General features: G+C 35.8%; 1 protein-coding gene across 8 annotated transcripts in view; it reads left to right on the forward strand.

Moving 5' to 3' along the window:
* The first annotated feature begins 54 nt into the window (after positions 1–54).
* The window catches only part of TIA1 (TIA1 cytotoxic granule associated RNA binding protein), a 31,043-nt gene continuing 14,142 nt past the window's right edge, over positions 55–16,955 (forward strand). For 2 of the 8 annotated variants that reach the window (XM_061155121.1, XM_061155122.1), the window contains exon 1: positions 15,604–15,691. Coding sequence is in view for 5 of the 8 variants with exons in the window: in XM_061155117.1 (XP_061011100.1) it covers positions 251–276; positions 10,513–10,609; positions 13,293–13,391; positions 14,102–14,156; positions 14,327–14,359; positions 15,604–15,691 (398 nt within the window). In the remaining 3 variants the exon portion in view is untranslated. Of the gene's footprint in view, positions 277–10,512; positions 10,610–13,292; positions 13,392–14,101; positions 14,157–14,326; positions 14,360–14,966; positions 15,084–15,603; positions 15,692–16,955 lie in introns of those variants that run through there. The other 6 variants (XR_009694676.1, XM_061155117.1, XM_061155116.1 and 3 more) reach the window with 6 other exon arrangements.

A 16,955-nucleotide genomic window follows, 5' to 3' on the forward strand; every position in this document is an offset into this window, starting at 1 on the left:
TGCGCCTGCGCGGCCCGGGTCACTTCCCTGGATGTTCCAAGGCTGCCGGCTCGCCGCCATCTTGTATTGGGGCTTCATTGTTCGCGCTGGGCCCGGCAGTTTAGTGTAATTGCCGCCGAAGAAGGAGGCGGGGTAACCTCCGGTCAGCCGAGAAACCCGGCTATCCCGCAGCCATAGCCGCTCAAAAGATTTGTGAGGTAGTAAAGGGTAGGGAGCTGGACCTGGAGGCGCCGCCGCGACAGCAGCAGCCATGGAGGACGAAATGCCTAAGACTCTGTGAGTCTGGGGCAGCGATGAGGGGGGCGGGATGGTGATCGTCCCGGAGCGAGCCTTTGGTTCTGCGCCGCTCCCCAGCCTATTGTTCCCCGTGGACTCCGCGTTAGCAAGGTTACCCTCTCTGGCGCTCACCTGGATGTCTAGGGACCGAGACCCAGGCAGTGAGGACGAAATGGAAGGAGAGGGGGCTCAGCCTCTAAATTAGTCCGTACACCGTAACTGCCCCTACAGCGTGGCCTTTGGCCTCGTCCCAGGCCCTCGGCGGCCTTCGGCCTGGAGAAAAGACTTTCATTCAAACCTCTTTTTAGAAGTCGGCGAGCCTTTTTGTCCCATGCTTTCTTTCTCTCCCGCATCCCCTCCCCCGCTTCTCGATTAACCTCTTCTGATTTTTACAGCCGTCTCGCTTTCATTTTACTTTGATTTTCTCCAGATACTCTTTTCATTTTCTTTTCATTGATAAGAATTTTTGTCTTGAAAATCTGTGTACTCATTTTCAGGGGTGTAAACTTTATTCTCGCACTTGCCAACTGGGAAAAAGCCAGTTGTTTTTTCTTAAACTTCTCTTTGGCTCCTTTTCTGTGGCAACCCCCCATCCCCGATCTGAAAGCCCCAAATCGGACCCGCTAAGGATTTTGAAACTGCTCTTTAAAAATGGAACTCTCGCCCGGAGGTATATATCAACTGAGGGGAAGTGTATTTAATGCTTTTTTATCTTCGCTTGCTACTTTTGTGATTGACATGTCGTTGAAAGAGCGGGGAGTTTTTAATGAAGCAACAATTGATAAGTACCTTAAGTGAAATATTTAGTCACCTCTGTGAATTTTTGTAGTGTTAAGTGGTCTTAGTTTGGGATCATTTTTTTGTAGCGTAGCTTTCCCTCCCGCCCCAGGCATTCTCCTTTGTTTTTCGAAGTACTATCCGATGAGGTGATCCTGCCTTTGTTGCTTTCCTCGAAAAGAAGAAAAGGCCCAAATTTTGACGTAGCTTTCTTATTTTTATTCTTAGAATATTGGCAATTTGAGAACCCTCTGATTTAAAAAAAATACACTCTTAGGTTTCTTTTTGCAACTCTGGTTATTATAGTTGTTAAGAAATACAATGTAGTCAATTATTTTTTTCAGCGCCAAAAAAGTTTCGTTTTTTAATCTATGAGAAATATAGTCACTCTTTTCTTAATAAATAAGTTTATCTCATGTTAGTGACCTTTAGTGTCTTTTTACTAGGATGCAGCAATCAGCACGTGACTTTTGCTTTTTGTAATATTGTATCTGTAGATGAGTACTCCCTAAAAAAAAAAAAAAAATCATTAACCCCATAGAGTTTATGGAACTCTTTTTTTCCCTTTTGCCTCTTCACTACAAGTATGATGTCCAGCAGCATACTAGATTAAGAAACTGCCTGTGTTTTTATATTATAATGTCTTCAAGGTTCTTATTTCAAATTTTTTAATTTCAGAAACTGCCAAAAATAATCTGAGAACTTAACCTTTTTAGTATGTTGATTTGGGAATATCAAATAATGAAGACAACTTCAGCTTTCCTAGGCCAGTCTACAAAAACATGTAGTACTAGTCTGGGGACAGAGGACCAGCCATTGTGGGAGAATTAATGAAGGAAGTTTTATTCAACAAATACTTGTGTTCACTGTTAAGTCCTTCATGTGCTTGTTTAATCCTCATCAGAATTCTGCAGTAAATGTGTCCATTTTGCATTTGAGGAAAAGCTAAGATTAGAATTTAAGTAAGTCATCCCAAGTCATATACCTTTTTGTTCATCAGCCTGCCATTTTGCTGTCCTCAACTTTGACTCAACATTTATGACTGATTTTGCCTTTTCTACTACCAGAACACCCCATCCAAGAATCTTTTCCCCAAGTTGTCCATACTCTAGCGTTTCCTAATATCTCCTCCCTTCCAGTCAAACCAATCCTGATTAAATATGAGTAGGTGCTCATCCCTAAGTTTTGCCAGCAGTGTTTTTACTTTTAATATAAAATGTTTGTGTGAATAATTTGGGAGTCAGAGACTCTTAATATGTTCTTAGCAATGTCTGATCCATGGTAAGTGATCAATAAAATTGTTTTAAAAACGGGTACAGTTTCAAGCAGTGAATCAAGATTTTACTCATTCTTTAGGGTAAGATATAGTCTGAATTTCAGTATTGCCTGTGTACCTAAATGGCTCAGGAAATATCTTCCTTTGCCCCAAATGAGTGTTCAGTACTGCTTCTTTAGAGAGACTGCCAGTATTCAGTTTCTTGTCAGCAGTACTCTGGAAATGGTACAGTTTACCCTTGAACAATGCAAGGGTTAGGAGCTGTAGCCCTTGAGCGATCAAAAATCCATGCATAACTTTTACAGTCAGGCCTCTGCATCTGTGGATTCAACCAATTGTGGATTGTGTAGTACATATTTAATGAAAAAAATCCATGTACATGTATGAATGGATCCACGCAGTTCAAACCCATGTTGTTCAAGGGTCAACCATATTGTGAGAAGTGATTTGATTCTGGATACGTTTTGAAAATAAAGCTACTGGAGTTGCCAGTTGTTTGATGTTGACTGTGAGAGTGAAGTTGACAATAACTTTAATTTGCAAATGCGTAATTATCAGTCATCTAGAATGTTAGTTTGTTGCAAAATAAAAATGAGAACTGTCTTGAGAGCCTGGATGTCTTAGTAAGTCTTCTGGGCATGTGTGTGTGTGCTCGGTTGTGTCTGACCCTGTGACCCCCATGGATTGTAGCTCGCCAGGCTCCTCTGTCCGTGGGATTGTCCAGGCAAGCATACTGGAGTGAATTTGTTTCCCATCTCCCTTATCTTTTGTGTTGCATGCTGATTCTTTACCTCTGTGCCACCTGGGAAATCTTTTCTTCAGACTGATTTGTTTACAATTGGCACTTTGTATCCACTGATGTGGAACCCTCAATATAATAAGCCAAATTTAAGAAACTTGAGCATCCATCGGTTTTGGTATCCAGGGAAGAGGCAGGTCCAAGAACCAATCCCTTCAGAGTAACAAGGGATGGATGACTGCATATGGTCTAATACCCAAGTGAAGGAGATGCCAACTAATAAAATTAGAGGGTTTCTGCTATTATGCAGCAGACTGTCTTTTGTAAAGAAGAGACAGTTGTTAAATAATAGTAAGGTTATGATGCTGGCATATAACATTTATATTATGTACTACATGGCTCTTACCAAGTTCCACCCTCAACTTCAGTGGAGCTTGCCAGATTGTTCATGGAGAGATTACATACTATCCGGCAAGAGTAGAATCATCTCCCCAACACATGAGAAAAGAACAGACACTGGCCTGCACCCATTTTATTCTCTTCTGCCTGTCCAGCCCATCATGGCAGCAAAAGGTGTCCCTCCTCCCATCAGAAGCAAACGCCAGGTAAAGGACTTAGATGTTAAGGAAACCAGAATATTGTCTTGAGCTGCAGACACTTTGGGGCTTCGCAGGCAGCTCAGATGGTAAAGAATCTGCCTGCAATGTAGGAGACCTCGGTTTGGTCCCTGGGTCAGGAAGATCCCCTGGAAAGAAAGATGGCAACCCACTCCAGTATTCTTACCTGGAGAATCCCATGGACAGAGAAGCCTGGCAGGGTACAGTCCATGGAGTCGAAAAGAGTCAGACACGACTGAGTGGCTAATACATACATATGTACTATGTACAACGAGTATTTACTGTTGTACATAATTTCTTCTTAAATTGAAATATAATTGATATACCATATTATGTAAGTTACAAGTGTACTGTTTTAAAGGTTATAGCCCATTTATAGTTATAAAATATATTGCTCTTTTAATATAAAATATGGACTATATTCCCTGTGGTGTATAATATATCCTTGTCATAATTTCATAATTAGTAAGAGACATACACCTTTTATCCCTGAACTATAACAACTCTGGCAAAATGGATTAATTTTCTATGACATTGCAAATGTTCAAAAATATTTCTGAGAGAATACAGTTCCCTCTTTTAAACTTTCATTTTTTTATTGGAGTATAATTGCTTTACACTGTTGTGTCAGTTTCTGCTGTACAGCCGAGTGAATCAGCTACAGTTATCTCTTTAACAAATGTTTATAGAGCACTTAGAATATTCCAGGCAGAGTTCAGGTAGTAGATATGAATGAAAATATGTCTCTACTCTTATGAAATTTATCGTTAGATTAAAACCTATTTCTTCATGTTTTTCACTCAAATTTTCAGAGGCCTCATATCAAATTCTACATTTTCATACAATGATTGTGGCTCAAAACAAACGCAATACAGCATTCTGCCTTGCAGATTTTTCTTTGTAAGTTAAATTTTCCAGAGCTTGTACTAATGAATACTTAAAATGTTTTAGATTCCAGTGTTACAACTATCTGAACTTATTATCACCTAAAAATAAGGTATATGTTAAATTGACATGAAATCCTATCCCAGAACTGTCAACTTTTCACTGGCATTGATGACTTTTTCCATTGAAACTTCTCAGGTAACTTTTTATTTTGAAAAATTTAAAACCTATGGAAATTAGCAAAAATAGTGCATTTAAGACTTAGATAGATACCTTTCATGTGGAATTACCAGTTGCTAATAGCCACATTTGCTGAACCTTTTGAGAAAACATCAATACATTTAGGGCTTAAATAAATCTAAAAATTGGGGCATTCTCTTGTACAACCACAGTATAATTTTCATACTAAGGAAACTACATTGATAGAGTGTTTTTAACCAATGCATAGTTCATATTTTATCCAGTTGCCCAAGGAGGACATTTACTCTCCAGTTCTGTGTGAGATTGGTGCATGATCTCAGAGGTGATGTTATAAATATCAACATGAAATTCTTCAATCTAGGCTGTTAACAAGAAGTTCATGGAACACCTAAAAAAGGATTTTTTAATAATGTTCTTGAATAAAAAGCATCTTGAAAACTATTAACTACATAAATGTAAGAAATTTACATTTTGGTTTAGTAGTCTAGTCAACACTGTGACAGGGAATCTTGGCTTTCAACTGCTCCAGAGTCAATTTTGGTATCCATCAGAATTTCTTAAAATGCATTGCTGCAAAAAAATTTAAGCATGAAAGTAATTTGTTTTTGTTTTTTTTAAAAGATCCTGGGGCCATACTCTTGTCTTTGAAGTGTTTCTCTGTGAATAAATCCACTTGTTACCTATCACTTTGTCTCACTGAGTTCTTTCTGCAGTGAGACATCAAGAACCTGAGCTTCATTAGGTCTTTGAACCAGGCCTACTAGGAGGTTAGAGCTGGGAAATGAATGAGATACACATGCCCAAGAGTTTGCACTGATAGTTCCAATTCTAGTCTGATGCTACAGAGTTCATTCTGTTCTTTCCCCTCTCTGTATTTGTAACTCCATTCTCCCAACTGTGAAGAATTTGGTTTCTATTGCCAGTGTATATATTCCCAGTATATTTACTTGTTTGCTCAGTCTTAGAATTTCAAAAAGTAGCTTCAGAATTGTTCAATCATGCTTCTTTAAAAAAAAAAAAAAATATATATATATATGTATATATAGAGAGAGAGGACACTTTCAGAATTTGGAGGAAGTTTATGGAACCTGGTTTAGAAAATGTTCAGGAAAGAGGGACAACTGTCAGGCCCACAGTCCTAATCAAACTACAGAGCATCCCAAAAAGGATACTCCAACCACATACAGTGAGGGCCTAATATTACAACTTCAACTTCACTGGACCTGGGACTCTGCTGCTGTTTGCCACCAAAGTGGATTCTCTTCAGTTTCTGCTTCTCTAACCCCTGTCTTTGACTTCTGTGTTCAGGGCAGGTATCTCTAATATGACCTAGCCCAGATCATATACCTAGTAAACTATATAACCGTATTAAAGCCTTTCATCTTTTGAAGAGGAGTCAGGCTTTGCCATAGGGTGAAGATTTCTCTAAATGTAGGAAGATGTTTGGCAGCCTGAAAGGAAAAAAAAAAGAAACTTACATATGTAACTTAAATCTATACTGTTGATAGGAAATCCTTTGCTTCAGAAACAGAATAATATGTGACAAAGTATGGGACAACTAAAGAAACTTGTTTTATAAAACTGAGACTGTTACATATGTTAACTTAAGGTTTATTGTAATGGTGTCAAAGGTTGAGAGCAAGTTGTTTGTGTAAACAGCTGTGTGTAGTTAATTGATAAAGGCTCCAGGAATTTACATTATATAGCAGGCCACATTAAACACAAAGGCAGTACAGACCTTAATGCCTTTTAGAGTAGCTTTTATTAGCCATCTTCAAACTGGGAAAATCACTTAGAAATTTTGAGTTTCTGAGAAAAAATTTGAGAAAATTTTTTTCTGAGAAAAATCTTGAAGTTTTGCAGAGTAAATGACAGCCTCCAGGTTCCCTACATACTGTCAGTTTATCACTGGATTACCTAGCTTTAGCAAAGTAGATGTTAGAATTAAATTTTCAGAAGAGCCATTTTTTCCCTTAAACATATGCAATCCTTAGGGTTTCTTATAGGCACATGAGTTGGGTAAAAATAGACACTGAAGAGTTAGAGATGGTTCAGAGTTTTCACTTGACCATCACCCTTCCCTTAATGTTAATATCTTAAGTAACCATAGTATGATTATCAAAACTAAGAAGTTAATAGATTGGTACAATACTATTAACTGCAAGTTTTATTACTGTTTTCCCCAGTTTTTCCACTAATGTCCTTTTTCTTTTTTTTTTTTTAAATGTCCTTTTTCTATTCCAACATCTAATCCAAAATACATTGTGTTTAGTTGTCATGTCTCTTTACTTCCCTATAACATGTGAGGAGATATCTTTCATTGTGGCACTTATGAAGGGTACTGTTTCTCCTCTGTATCATTTTAGTTCAGTCACTCAGTCGTGTCGAACTCTTTGTGACCCCATGGACTGCATGCAGCACGCCACGCTTCCCTGTCCATCACCACCTCCTGGAGCTTACTCAAACTCATGTCCATTGAGTCAGTGATGCCATCCAACCATCTCATCCTCTGTCATCCCCTTTTCCTCCTGCCTTCAATCTTTCCCAGCATCAGGGTCTTTTCTAGTGAGTCAGTTCTTCACATCAGGTGGCCAAAGTATCGGAGTTTCAGATTCAGCATCAGTCCTTCCAATGAATATTCAGGTTTGATTTCTTTTAGGATGGACTGGTTGGATCTCCTTGCAGTCCAAGGGACTCTCGAATCTTCTTCAACACCACAGTTCAAAAGCATCAATTCTTCGGTGCTCAGCTTTCTTTATGGTCCACCTCTTCACATCTATACATGACTACTGGGAAAACCATAGCTTTGACTAAACGGACCTTTGTTGGCAAAGTAATGTCTTATGTAATGTCTGCTTTTTATTATGCTGTCCAGGTTGATCATGGCTTTCCTTCCAAGGAGCAAGTGTCTTTTAATTTCATGGCTGCAGTCACCATCTGCAGTGATTTTGGAGCCCAAAATAGTAGTCTGTCACTGTTTCCATTGTTTCCCTATCTATTTGCCTTGAAGTGATTGGACCGGATGCTGAGATCTTATCTCCACTATATAGTGACTGCCTTTTTTCTCGACATACCCTGTCAGAATTGAGTCACTAAGTGTTGCCCACACTCAAGGAGAGGGAAATGAAGCTTCACTTCATAGAGGGAGGTGTATCAAAGAATTCTTATTCGTAACATTATTACTAAGGTGTTTTAATGATGATTTCCCTCATTTCTTATGCATTTATTAATTAGAATTCTGTAAGAAAAAGCTATTTCTCATCCCCTCCCTAATCCAGGATTCAGTCAAGGATTATTCATTGTAAATATTAAGTTGTCAGTGTCTTTTAAGTCCCTCTTAATCAAAAGTAGTCTTCCTTTCTTTTTACTTTTTTTTTTAAGGACGGTAACCTTTAAGATAGCAAATAAGTCACCTTATATAATATCCCAGATTTGAATTTGTGTAATTGTTTTATATGCCCAATATCCTATAAGCTTAGATCTGAATTTAAGCTTAGCTAAACTCAAGTTAGATCGTTCTGACTTGAATATTTCATATATGATATTGTATAATTCATATTGTATACACAGTGTCTAATTGTTCATTCATAACATGACTTAAAGTTTGATCACAGGGTCAAAGTGGCATAAAGATCTCACTTTTTTCCTTTATTTTTTTATTGAAGGATAATTGCTTTACAGAATTTTGTTGTTTTCTGTCAAACCTCGACATGACTCAGCCACAGGTACACATACATCCCCTCCCTTCTGAACCTCCCCCCATCCCCCTCCCACCCCACCCTCTAGGTGGACGCAGAGCCCCTGTCTGAGTTCCCTGAGCCACACAGCACATTCCCCTTGGCTCTCTATTTTACACATGGTAATGTGAGTTTCCGTGTTACTCTCTCCATACATCTTACACTCTCCTCCCCTCTCCCCATGTCCATAAGTCTATTCTCTATGTCTCTATTGCTGCCCTGTAGATAAATAAAATAATAAATTTTTCTATATTCTAAATATGTGCGTTAGAATACAATATTTATCTTTCTGACTCACGTCACTTTGTATAATAGGTTCTAGGTTCATCCACCTCATCAGAACTGACTCAAATGAGTTCCTTTTTATGGCTGAGTAATATTCCATTGTGTATATGTACCACAACTTGTTTATCCATTCATCTGCCAATGGACATCTAGGTTGTTTCCGTGTTCTAGCTATTGTAACTAGTGCTACAATGAACAGTGGGATACATGTGTCTTTTTCAACCCTGGGTTCCTCAGGGTATATCCCTAGGAGTGGGATTGCTGGGTCATATGGTGGTTTTATTCCTATTTTTTTAAGGAATCTCCATACCATCTTCCATAATGGCTATATCAATTTATATTCCCACCAACAGTGCAAGAGTGTTCCCTTTTCTCCACACCCTCTCCAGCATTTATCGTTTGTAGACTTTTTGATGATGGCCATTCTGACCAGTGTAGAGTTCTCACTTTTAAGGTGAATTTTCCCTTTGCAATTGTTAAGTAATCTATGTGACACATTAGGCACCCTGCACATATCCATTTTCTTACCAGCCTTTCACCTAAGTTTTACATCTATTTCATGCCTGAATCAGTGATTTCAGTAGGGCTTACACATCATTAATTTAATGCTGTCTGTCTACAATTATTGTCTAGCATTTTTCTGTAAACGAATTGTTCATTGTTCTTAAGACTCGGCACTTCTCTCTTCGCCATTTTAGCCTATTCCTGTGCCTTCATAGTAAGCATTCAGTAGTCTGTTGAATGGGTAAGTGGAAGGAAGAAATTGAATCCACACTTTCTGGCACATATAGGTGTTTTATTTTTCTGGAGAGAGTGTCCGTACCTTTCATCACATTCCCTGAAGGATTCTTGGCAGAAGAATTAAAACATCTACAGTTATTGGGAGACTACGTTTTCTGATTTCAGAAGTAATAAAACTAATATACCTGGAGGTAATTGCATTTCAAAACCCCATTTTTAATATTTATAAACCCTTTAAATAAGGATTATAAAAAAAAAAAAGGATTATCCTCCTCCCCCCTAAAAAAGTAAGGATCGTCCCAGTCATGTTGTCTTGTAATACATTATTTACAGTAGTTTAGTTAGTCACCAACTTACATTATCTGTTAAAAGTCTCTCCTAAAATCTTTCTACTTCCTTTCTGCTTCCACTGATCAGTGATATTCATTAAAAGGCTTCCCTTTCTTTTGTGAGCATGTATAACAGCTGATAGTGATTGATTCATGATCTTTCAAAAATATGTTTACTGTCTAAACCAAAGTATACCTCAGTTGGACACTTTTAGGACAATCGTGAATTAAACGTTGAAATTTTATCTAATGTTCTCAGTAATGCTGTAGAAGAATAATTGCAGAGTTTTCTAGGATTGATTGTATGAATTGTTCTACATGTCAAATGATTCATTTGAGAAATTTTAGGTATATCTTCCTAAGATAAGCCTAGAAACTTAAAGTAACAGGTTTAATTTGTGCATTCTTCACTAAAAACAGATACTTAGTAATTTACCTCTACTAACTGTCTAGTATATTTGTAAGTAACATGTCTTACATCTGTTTTGTAAGAGATTTTGAAGTTTTCAAACTTTTATAAGTTCCTAAATAGTGTGGTACACAGCAAAGATCTGCCTATTCCCCCAATTCACTGTTCAGTACTCAACTTTAGGAACTGATTTAAAAGAAGCAAATTTTAAGTGGTGAATTGTTTTCCTTTGTGTTTCAGATATGTTGGTAACCTTTCCAGAGATGTCACAGAAGCTCTAATTCTCCAGCTCTTTAGCCAGATTGGACCTTGTAAAAACTGCAAAATGATTATGGATGTAAGGGTATTTTACTTAGTTAACTTTCTTCTTCCTTTTTTTTTTTAAATACATTCTTTAAATCCATTACTTCTAGGATCTCTTAAATTGGTTTATACAGTCTAAATTCATAAAGGTTTTAGTAAATTTGTAATAAGTCCATTTTGGCCACCAAGTTTGTTTTACTCAGTAAAGAGAGACTAGATCTAATCATTTCCAAAACAGATGAGAACTGTATGTGGGGCTCTTGTTTTAAAATGTACTGAGGCATCAGAACTGTTTGTTTTGTATGTGGTGTCAGTTGATTAGCAAATCTATAAATTCAATTATTTATTAAAATGGGAAATTAGGCAAAAGAAATAGTAGACTTTGATACTGTGAAGATGTTTTAAACTTTATTTTTAAAGGTCACAGTTCAAGTCTTTCTTGAATTGTGGCAGTGCCCGTTCATCAGACCTTAATGTATAGAAAAAACATCAATTCACTCACGTAATCGGTAATTAATCCTGAGTCATAATATGTGTAAAAAGGCAGCTTCAAATTCTCTTGATGAGAAAAACAGTACTAAAGAGAAATCCTTTTATCCCATGGTCTTTCCTGCATTTAAACTTTTAGTTTTTGTTTCTCTGGGAAAGAAAGTCATGTATGTATTGGTATCTACTACTTTCTCTTCTATTATATTCCAGTTTAACTTTTTTTAACTTGGTATTTTTAAAAGTAATTATTTAGCCAGTTGGCTTTGGTTTGTTGTCTTGTATTTTAAAATGTCAAAACTTTTCTCCTAATGTGGCAGAGTCACCTACACATAATACAGATGGATTCAACAGATGTTTTTATCCTTTACATAACTCTTCTGAAGTGTTCTGTTAGTCATATTTAATATCTGTATGCCTTTGGATAATGAATCAAAGATTCCCATACCCATAGAGAAAGAAGAGGGAGAGATATAGGGAAATGATGGAGAATTTAAAACCAGTCTTTCCTTTATCTAGGTCTCCTTCCTTATCTTAGTAATAGCATTTACGAAATCCTTACAGCCTATCATTTTCATACTGATGCCTCATCAAAAATACTCAATAGAAATATTACAAAGTAGATGTTATTCCTGTTTAATATATACAGAAATGAGGCAAAGCAAGGATGTAAACCCAGATTGATCTATTCTCTCCATAGGTCTATAGGCTGCTATTCTCTCTCCATCTAGGTCTTTCTCGATTTGCTGGTAAAGATCGCTAGGCAAAGTGTTAGTGACTGCTGCACCTACAGAAAAGACTAGCTAGGGGAGCCTCTGCCACTTTGTATAAATTGGACTTTGGTCACTCAAAGACTTAGATTGACTACTCTTTCTCCTGCTTCTTATCATTATTTTATTATTATTAAAGTCTAAATTCCAGTCTGTTCACACTGTTGGACTAGTGTTCATATTTATTAATTTTATACTCCCTAGAGTATGAATTGGAGAAGGAATACTCCAGTGTCCTTGCCTGGGAAATCCCATGGACAGAGGAGTCTGGCAGGCTACAGTCCATAGGGTCACAAAGAACCCGACATGACTGAGTGACTCAGACTTCAGAGTACAAAGGCTGATAATGCATATGCTTAGAATTTTTTTTTAATCTAAAAAGTGTAGTTTTTCTGGACACAAGTAAAATGAACATTCTTGTTTGTTTGACTGCCATACTCTTAGGTGTAAGCCACTTTTTTAACCACTCTTCTGATTCTGATGCTGTCAACATGGATCTTGGTAGTAGAACTCCCATTAAGAATAGCATTAGTTTGAATTATACAATTTTAAAAACACTTACATTTTTCTCTAATGCTTTTAAAATAAAATAATGGATAGTTTCAGTGTCATCAATTTGGTGGTTGCCTCTTTACTCTAAAATTCTTTGAAATCATTGCCAGGGACATTTTTTTAACTGTTAAATTGTGCATGAAATAAAATGGCATATATCTTTATTTTATTATCATTCTAGTCTTTTGAATTAGTTTCTTATTTTAACAATTCTGCTTGGGCGATTATGGAAAGAATTTTAAAATAGACTATGAAGCCATTTGGTGTTTTACACCAAGAGGTGTGAAAATATTGGGTGTTTTTTCTACTTCTTTATAAGAAAACATCCAGGCTTTGTCTGTCATCAGGCTTCAACTACTTCAAACACCAACAGAAGAGAAGAGAAAATTTCTGGTTGCACTGCACAGTGGCTTGCGAGATCTTAGTTCGCCAATCAGGGATTGAACCTGTGCCCCCAGTAGTGGACTCACAGAGTCCTAACCACCAAACCACCAGGGAATTCCCAAGAATTTTTATTTTTAAAGACCTTCTAAGCCGGCAAAAATTTTGATGTCAGAAAGTCCATGTTCTAAAACCTATTCTAAAACTTTACTTATCTGAGAATGTCTTCAGTTTTTAGAGTGTATTTACTTCTATTTTAGTAATAGGTTTAAGAAGGTTAATTAGAACGTTTAGTCATTAATAAAACACTAAATTACATATAGTAGAATAATATAAGCTGTTGAAGAAGATAGCTTTCTATAAAGATAATTTTTTGTTGTTGTTTAGTGCCTTATCCTAAACATTTACTTGCAGAACAGCCCCTCATTCTTCATGGTCTGGTACTGAGCTGTATAAAACTTTGTATAGTTTTAAAGTAAGGACAGTATATAAAGCTTAAAACTGACTTTTGTGTCTCTTCTTCAACAGACAGCTGGAAATGATCCGTATTGTTTTGTGGAGTTTTATGAGCATCGTCATGCAGCTGCAGCACTAGCTGCTATGAATGGGCGGAAGATAATGGGTAAGGTAAGCTATCGTAATTAAAGAAGGTGACATACACTGGAAAATTCTGAGTTGTAAAAGGTTTTGTTTTCATTTTAGAAGCATTGTATTTGTTTTACAGAAAATGATCACAAAAAAAAAAAAAAAAAACAAAGAAAACGATCATAATTAATATTAAAAAGATGGGGTAAAGCTTTTAGAGCATGTGTTTGTTAGTATTCTTCATGGTGCCTTGCACATGGTAAATACTGAGGTAACTGTTGAATTACCAGGCTTTATTGAAACATATAGGAATGCTGACTACTAATGGGGAAGAATAAAAGAGAAAAAATTCTTTGGTTTTTTAGGCAGCTTAGTTGAATGTTAATAGAGAAGTTATGTATAGTTAGGATTTGTTAATATTATTTGCAGAAGTGTACATTAAAAAATAAGTATTGAAGGGAAAAATGAATTAATTCTGAGATTATGTCCTTTCTGCATTTTTCCTAATGTTAAGATGCCTTTTCTAAAAAAAAAAAATTGGCAATGATAACGGATGGTAATGATTTTTTTAATGTCCTTACTTAATGAAACAAAGTTGTTAATTCTTTTTTTTTAAGTATTGAAATTTTGACCAGAAAATTTTGAATGCTTCTTGTCAAACGTATACCTTTGTAGTCATAGATGCAAATCTTGTAATACCTGATTATGACCTTTATTTTTATGAAATATAAATGTAGAAAAAATTTTTTTAGGAAGTCAAAGTGAATTGGGCAACAACTCCCAGCAGTCAAAAGAAAGACACAAGCAGTAAGTATATTTTATACTCTTTGACCTTTTGTGTTTATTGTACATAGTAGTTTTCTTGTAAAGCATATAAACATCATACATTTGCAGTAATGTTTTGATCGTTATCCTAAGATATGATTGACTGTGTTTGTGTTAATAAATTTAAGAACAAATCTAATCTTTGTCATCAGGTAGTACCGTTGTCAGCACACAGCGTTCACAAGGTAATTGTATCTTCTTAAACATAAAATGAAATCTCTTGAAAGGGTATTCACTAACCACCTGAAGTTTTTTTGTTTGATGTTGGGGGGAGCGGGGAGGGAGGGATAGTATTTCTATTTGTCTCTCTGGCAATATTTTTCCCCCTTTTTCCCAGTGTTGACCAAGTGTGGCTTGTCCACTACTTGGGTGCTATTTCAAGTTCTCTGATTCCCCCCTTGGTAGCAGCTGATGCCTTAGAAATACTTCACCACTGAAGGGCAAGATACCCTGTTTCCTTGAGGTCAAGTTCTGTGCTTCATACGGAGATCTTATTGCTTGAGTTGCACTTGAAACTATGTCTCCCAAATGGCAACCTAATATGTTGCTTAAGGCCTGCCAAGTAGGGGTAACTTTTCTTTCCAGATATACTTTGTCAGAATTGATATGTATGTCCATTTAAAGTGTTGATCCAACTATTTTGTATATTTAAAGTGTTCTTTTTTTTTTTTTTTTTTGAACATTGTCTTTTTAAGAAAACTTCATATATGGGATCATTATTTCTCTCCAGTGCTTTTTTAATGACTCTGATATAAAGTGAAGGGATTACTGTTTTCATTCTGTTGCCTTCAGTCTTAGTTCACTTGCACATGGATTCACATAAACTGAATGGTGTAATGTCTGGGCAACCAAAACTGTTGGCTTTTGAGAAAACTCAAATACTTTAACATCAAACTGTTGCAATGCAAGGTATTTCTTTGATTGTTCTTCACAAAATATGGTTAAACCAAGTATATCGCATAGCTAGCTTCAGTAAACTGTCTTAACTGAGGCAAATCTAGCCTAATAACTCATAATACCACTATTTTAATTTGTAAAGACTTAATGTAGTGGTAAACTGAATAAATGTGAATAATTACTATTAGAATGGTAATTAAGTCATTTATTTATATATATATATATTTTTTTGCAAAACTTGTTATATATTACTAGTTTATTTTGGCCAGTATAATAATTGGTTATAAGTAGAAATGTAACTATCAGTCTCCCATTAGATATATCATAGGAGAATCTTTCCTGTATTGTCACCTTGATTCATTATTCATTATGTTTAAAACTGATAGAATTTGTCTAGATATAGGATAGTTTTACTTATACTTTATTGTAATACATAAATTACTTTAAGAATACTTTATTGAATAGATCTTAGCATTTTTTTAAATTCTAAAATTGTATTTTTCTTTTCACTTCCCCTTCCTTCCCCCATAAGATCATTTCCATGTCTTTGTTGGTGATCTCAGTCCAGAAATTACAACTGAAGATATAAAAGCTGCTTTTGCACCATTTGGAAGAATATCGTAAGTAACAGAAGATTAAATTTAAAAATGCTTTTAATTAGAAACAATCTTTTATAGAAGTAATTTGAAAATCTGTTGTGAATTTTTTTGGACATTAATTTTAACACCTGAATGTAATGTATTAATATTCACTTGAATAAATGTATTGTTTAGAGCCTATTCAAGCAGTTAACAGCCAAAGATTATTTTCCCATTGATAAATCTTTGGTCTTCAATTATCTTAAAATTTTTTTTCAATTAGCATTAGCTTTTAAGAGACGAATGTGCTGTCCTGCATCCTGTTTCTTGTATGAATGTCTTGCTAGCCTGGTCATAATCTTTAGTGAATTTGTGCTGTGACTAAGGAGTTTAGACCCTTTGGCACTTCTATGATACCATGCATTTTCTGTTAATATATTTTAACAAAAAGAAACCTTAATAGTTTAAAAAGCAGTTATTAAATATTAATTCCAGGATATCTGTCCTTTTGTTGTTATTATTGTTGCTATTAACAACAATAATAATGCCTCTTACTATTTTTTGAAGCACTGTATTGCTTGCATTGTTATTAATTGTACAGTTTAGGCCTGTTATAAATAGCTCACTCAAGTATTCATCATAAAAGAACTTTAATATTGTGAAAAGCATGCCTGTAGTAGAGTAAGAATAAGTTGATTATTGCACTTTCTTAGAAGTAATTGTTGAATCTAGAAAACAAAGTTTTTAGAGTTTCTAGTTGCTTTATTATTGGTGTCCCAGCTAGAAGAGTAGAAAAAAGAAAATGCTAGCTTTGATTTGGTTTGATAAACAGACCAACAGCAGAGATGAGAAGGAGACTGGAAAGTAAATGCTGGTGGCATTGATGTTGAATTTGGGAATTTTCATTTGAAGAGTTTTGGTTCGCTGGTAGGAGGATGAAAATGGATAGAGACCAAAGAATGATCATAAGTAAGGGGCCAACTTTAAAGGCAGTCACAAGATTAGAGTTTATAGGTGGGCTCTTCTTTTAGGTGACATTTTTCTTGATCTCTTAGAACTGACTTTAGGAAAATAAAGTTCTAATTTCTTGATCTTTTTAGTCTGTTTTAGGGTTTTGATGATGGTTAGCTGGCTTTCAAATGTCTAGATTGGACAGTCTTAACCTTTGACCTCTTAAAGACTCTATAAATTTCTGTATGCAAAATTTTGTGCTTGTTTTCATTTTGGTGTGTAGTATCTTTGTAAATTTTATCCACTTTCAGCGTAGTCACAGGACTGTAAAGGATTAAAGAACTCTGATCTGTAT

The sequence above is a fragment of the Dama dama genome, chromosome 11 (genome assembly GCF_033118175.1).
Source record: "Dama dama isolate Ldn47 chromosome 11, ASM3311817v1, whole genome shotgun sequence".
Classification (NCBI taxonomy): Eukaryota; Metazoa; Chordata; class Mammalia; order Artiodactyla; family Cervidae; genus Dama; species Dama dama.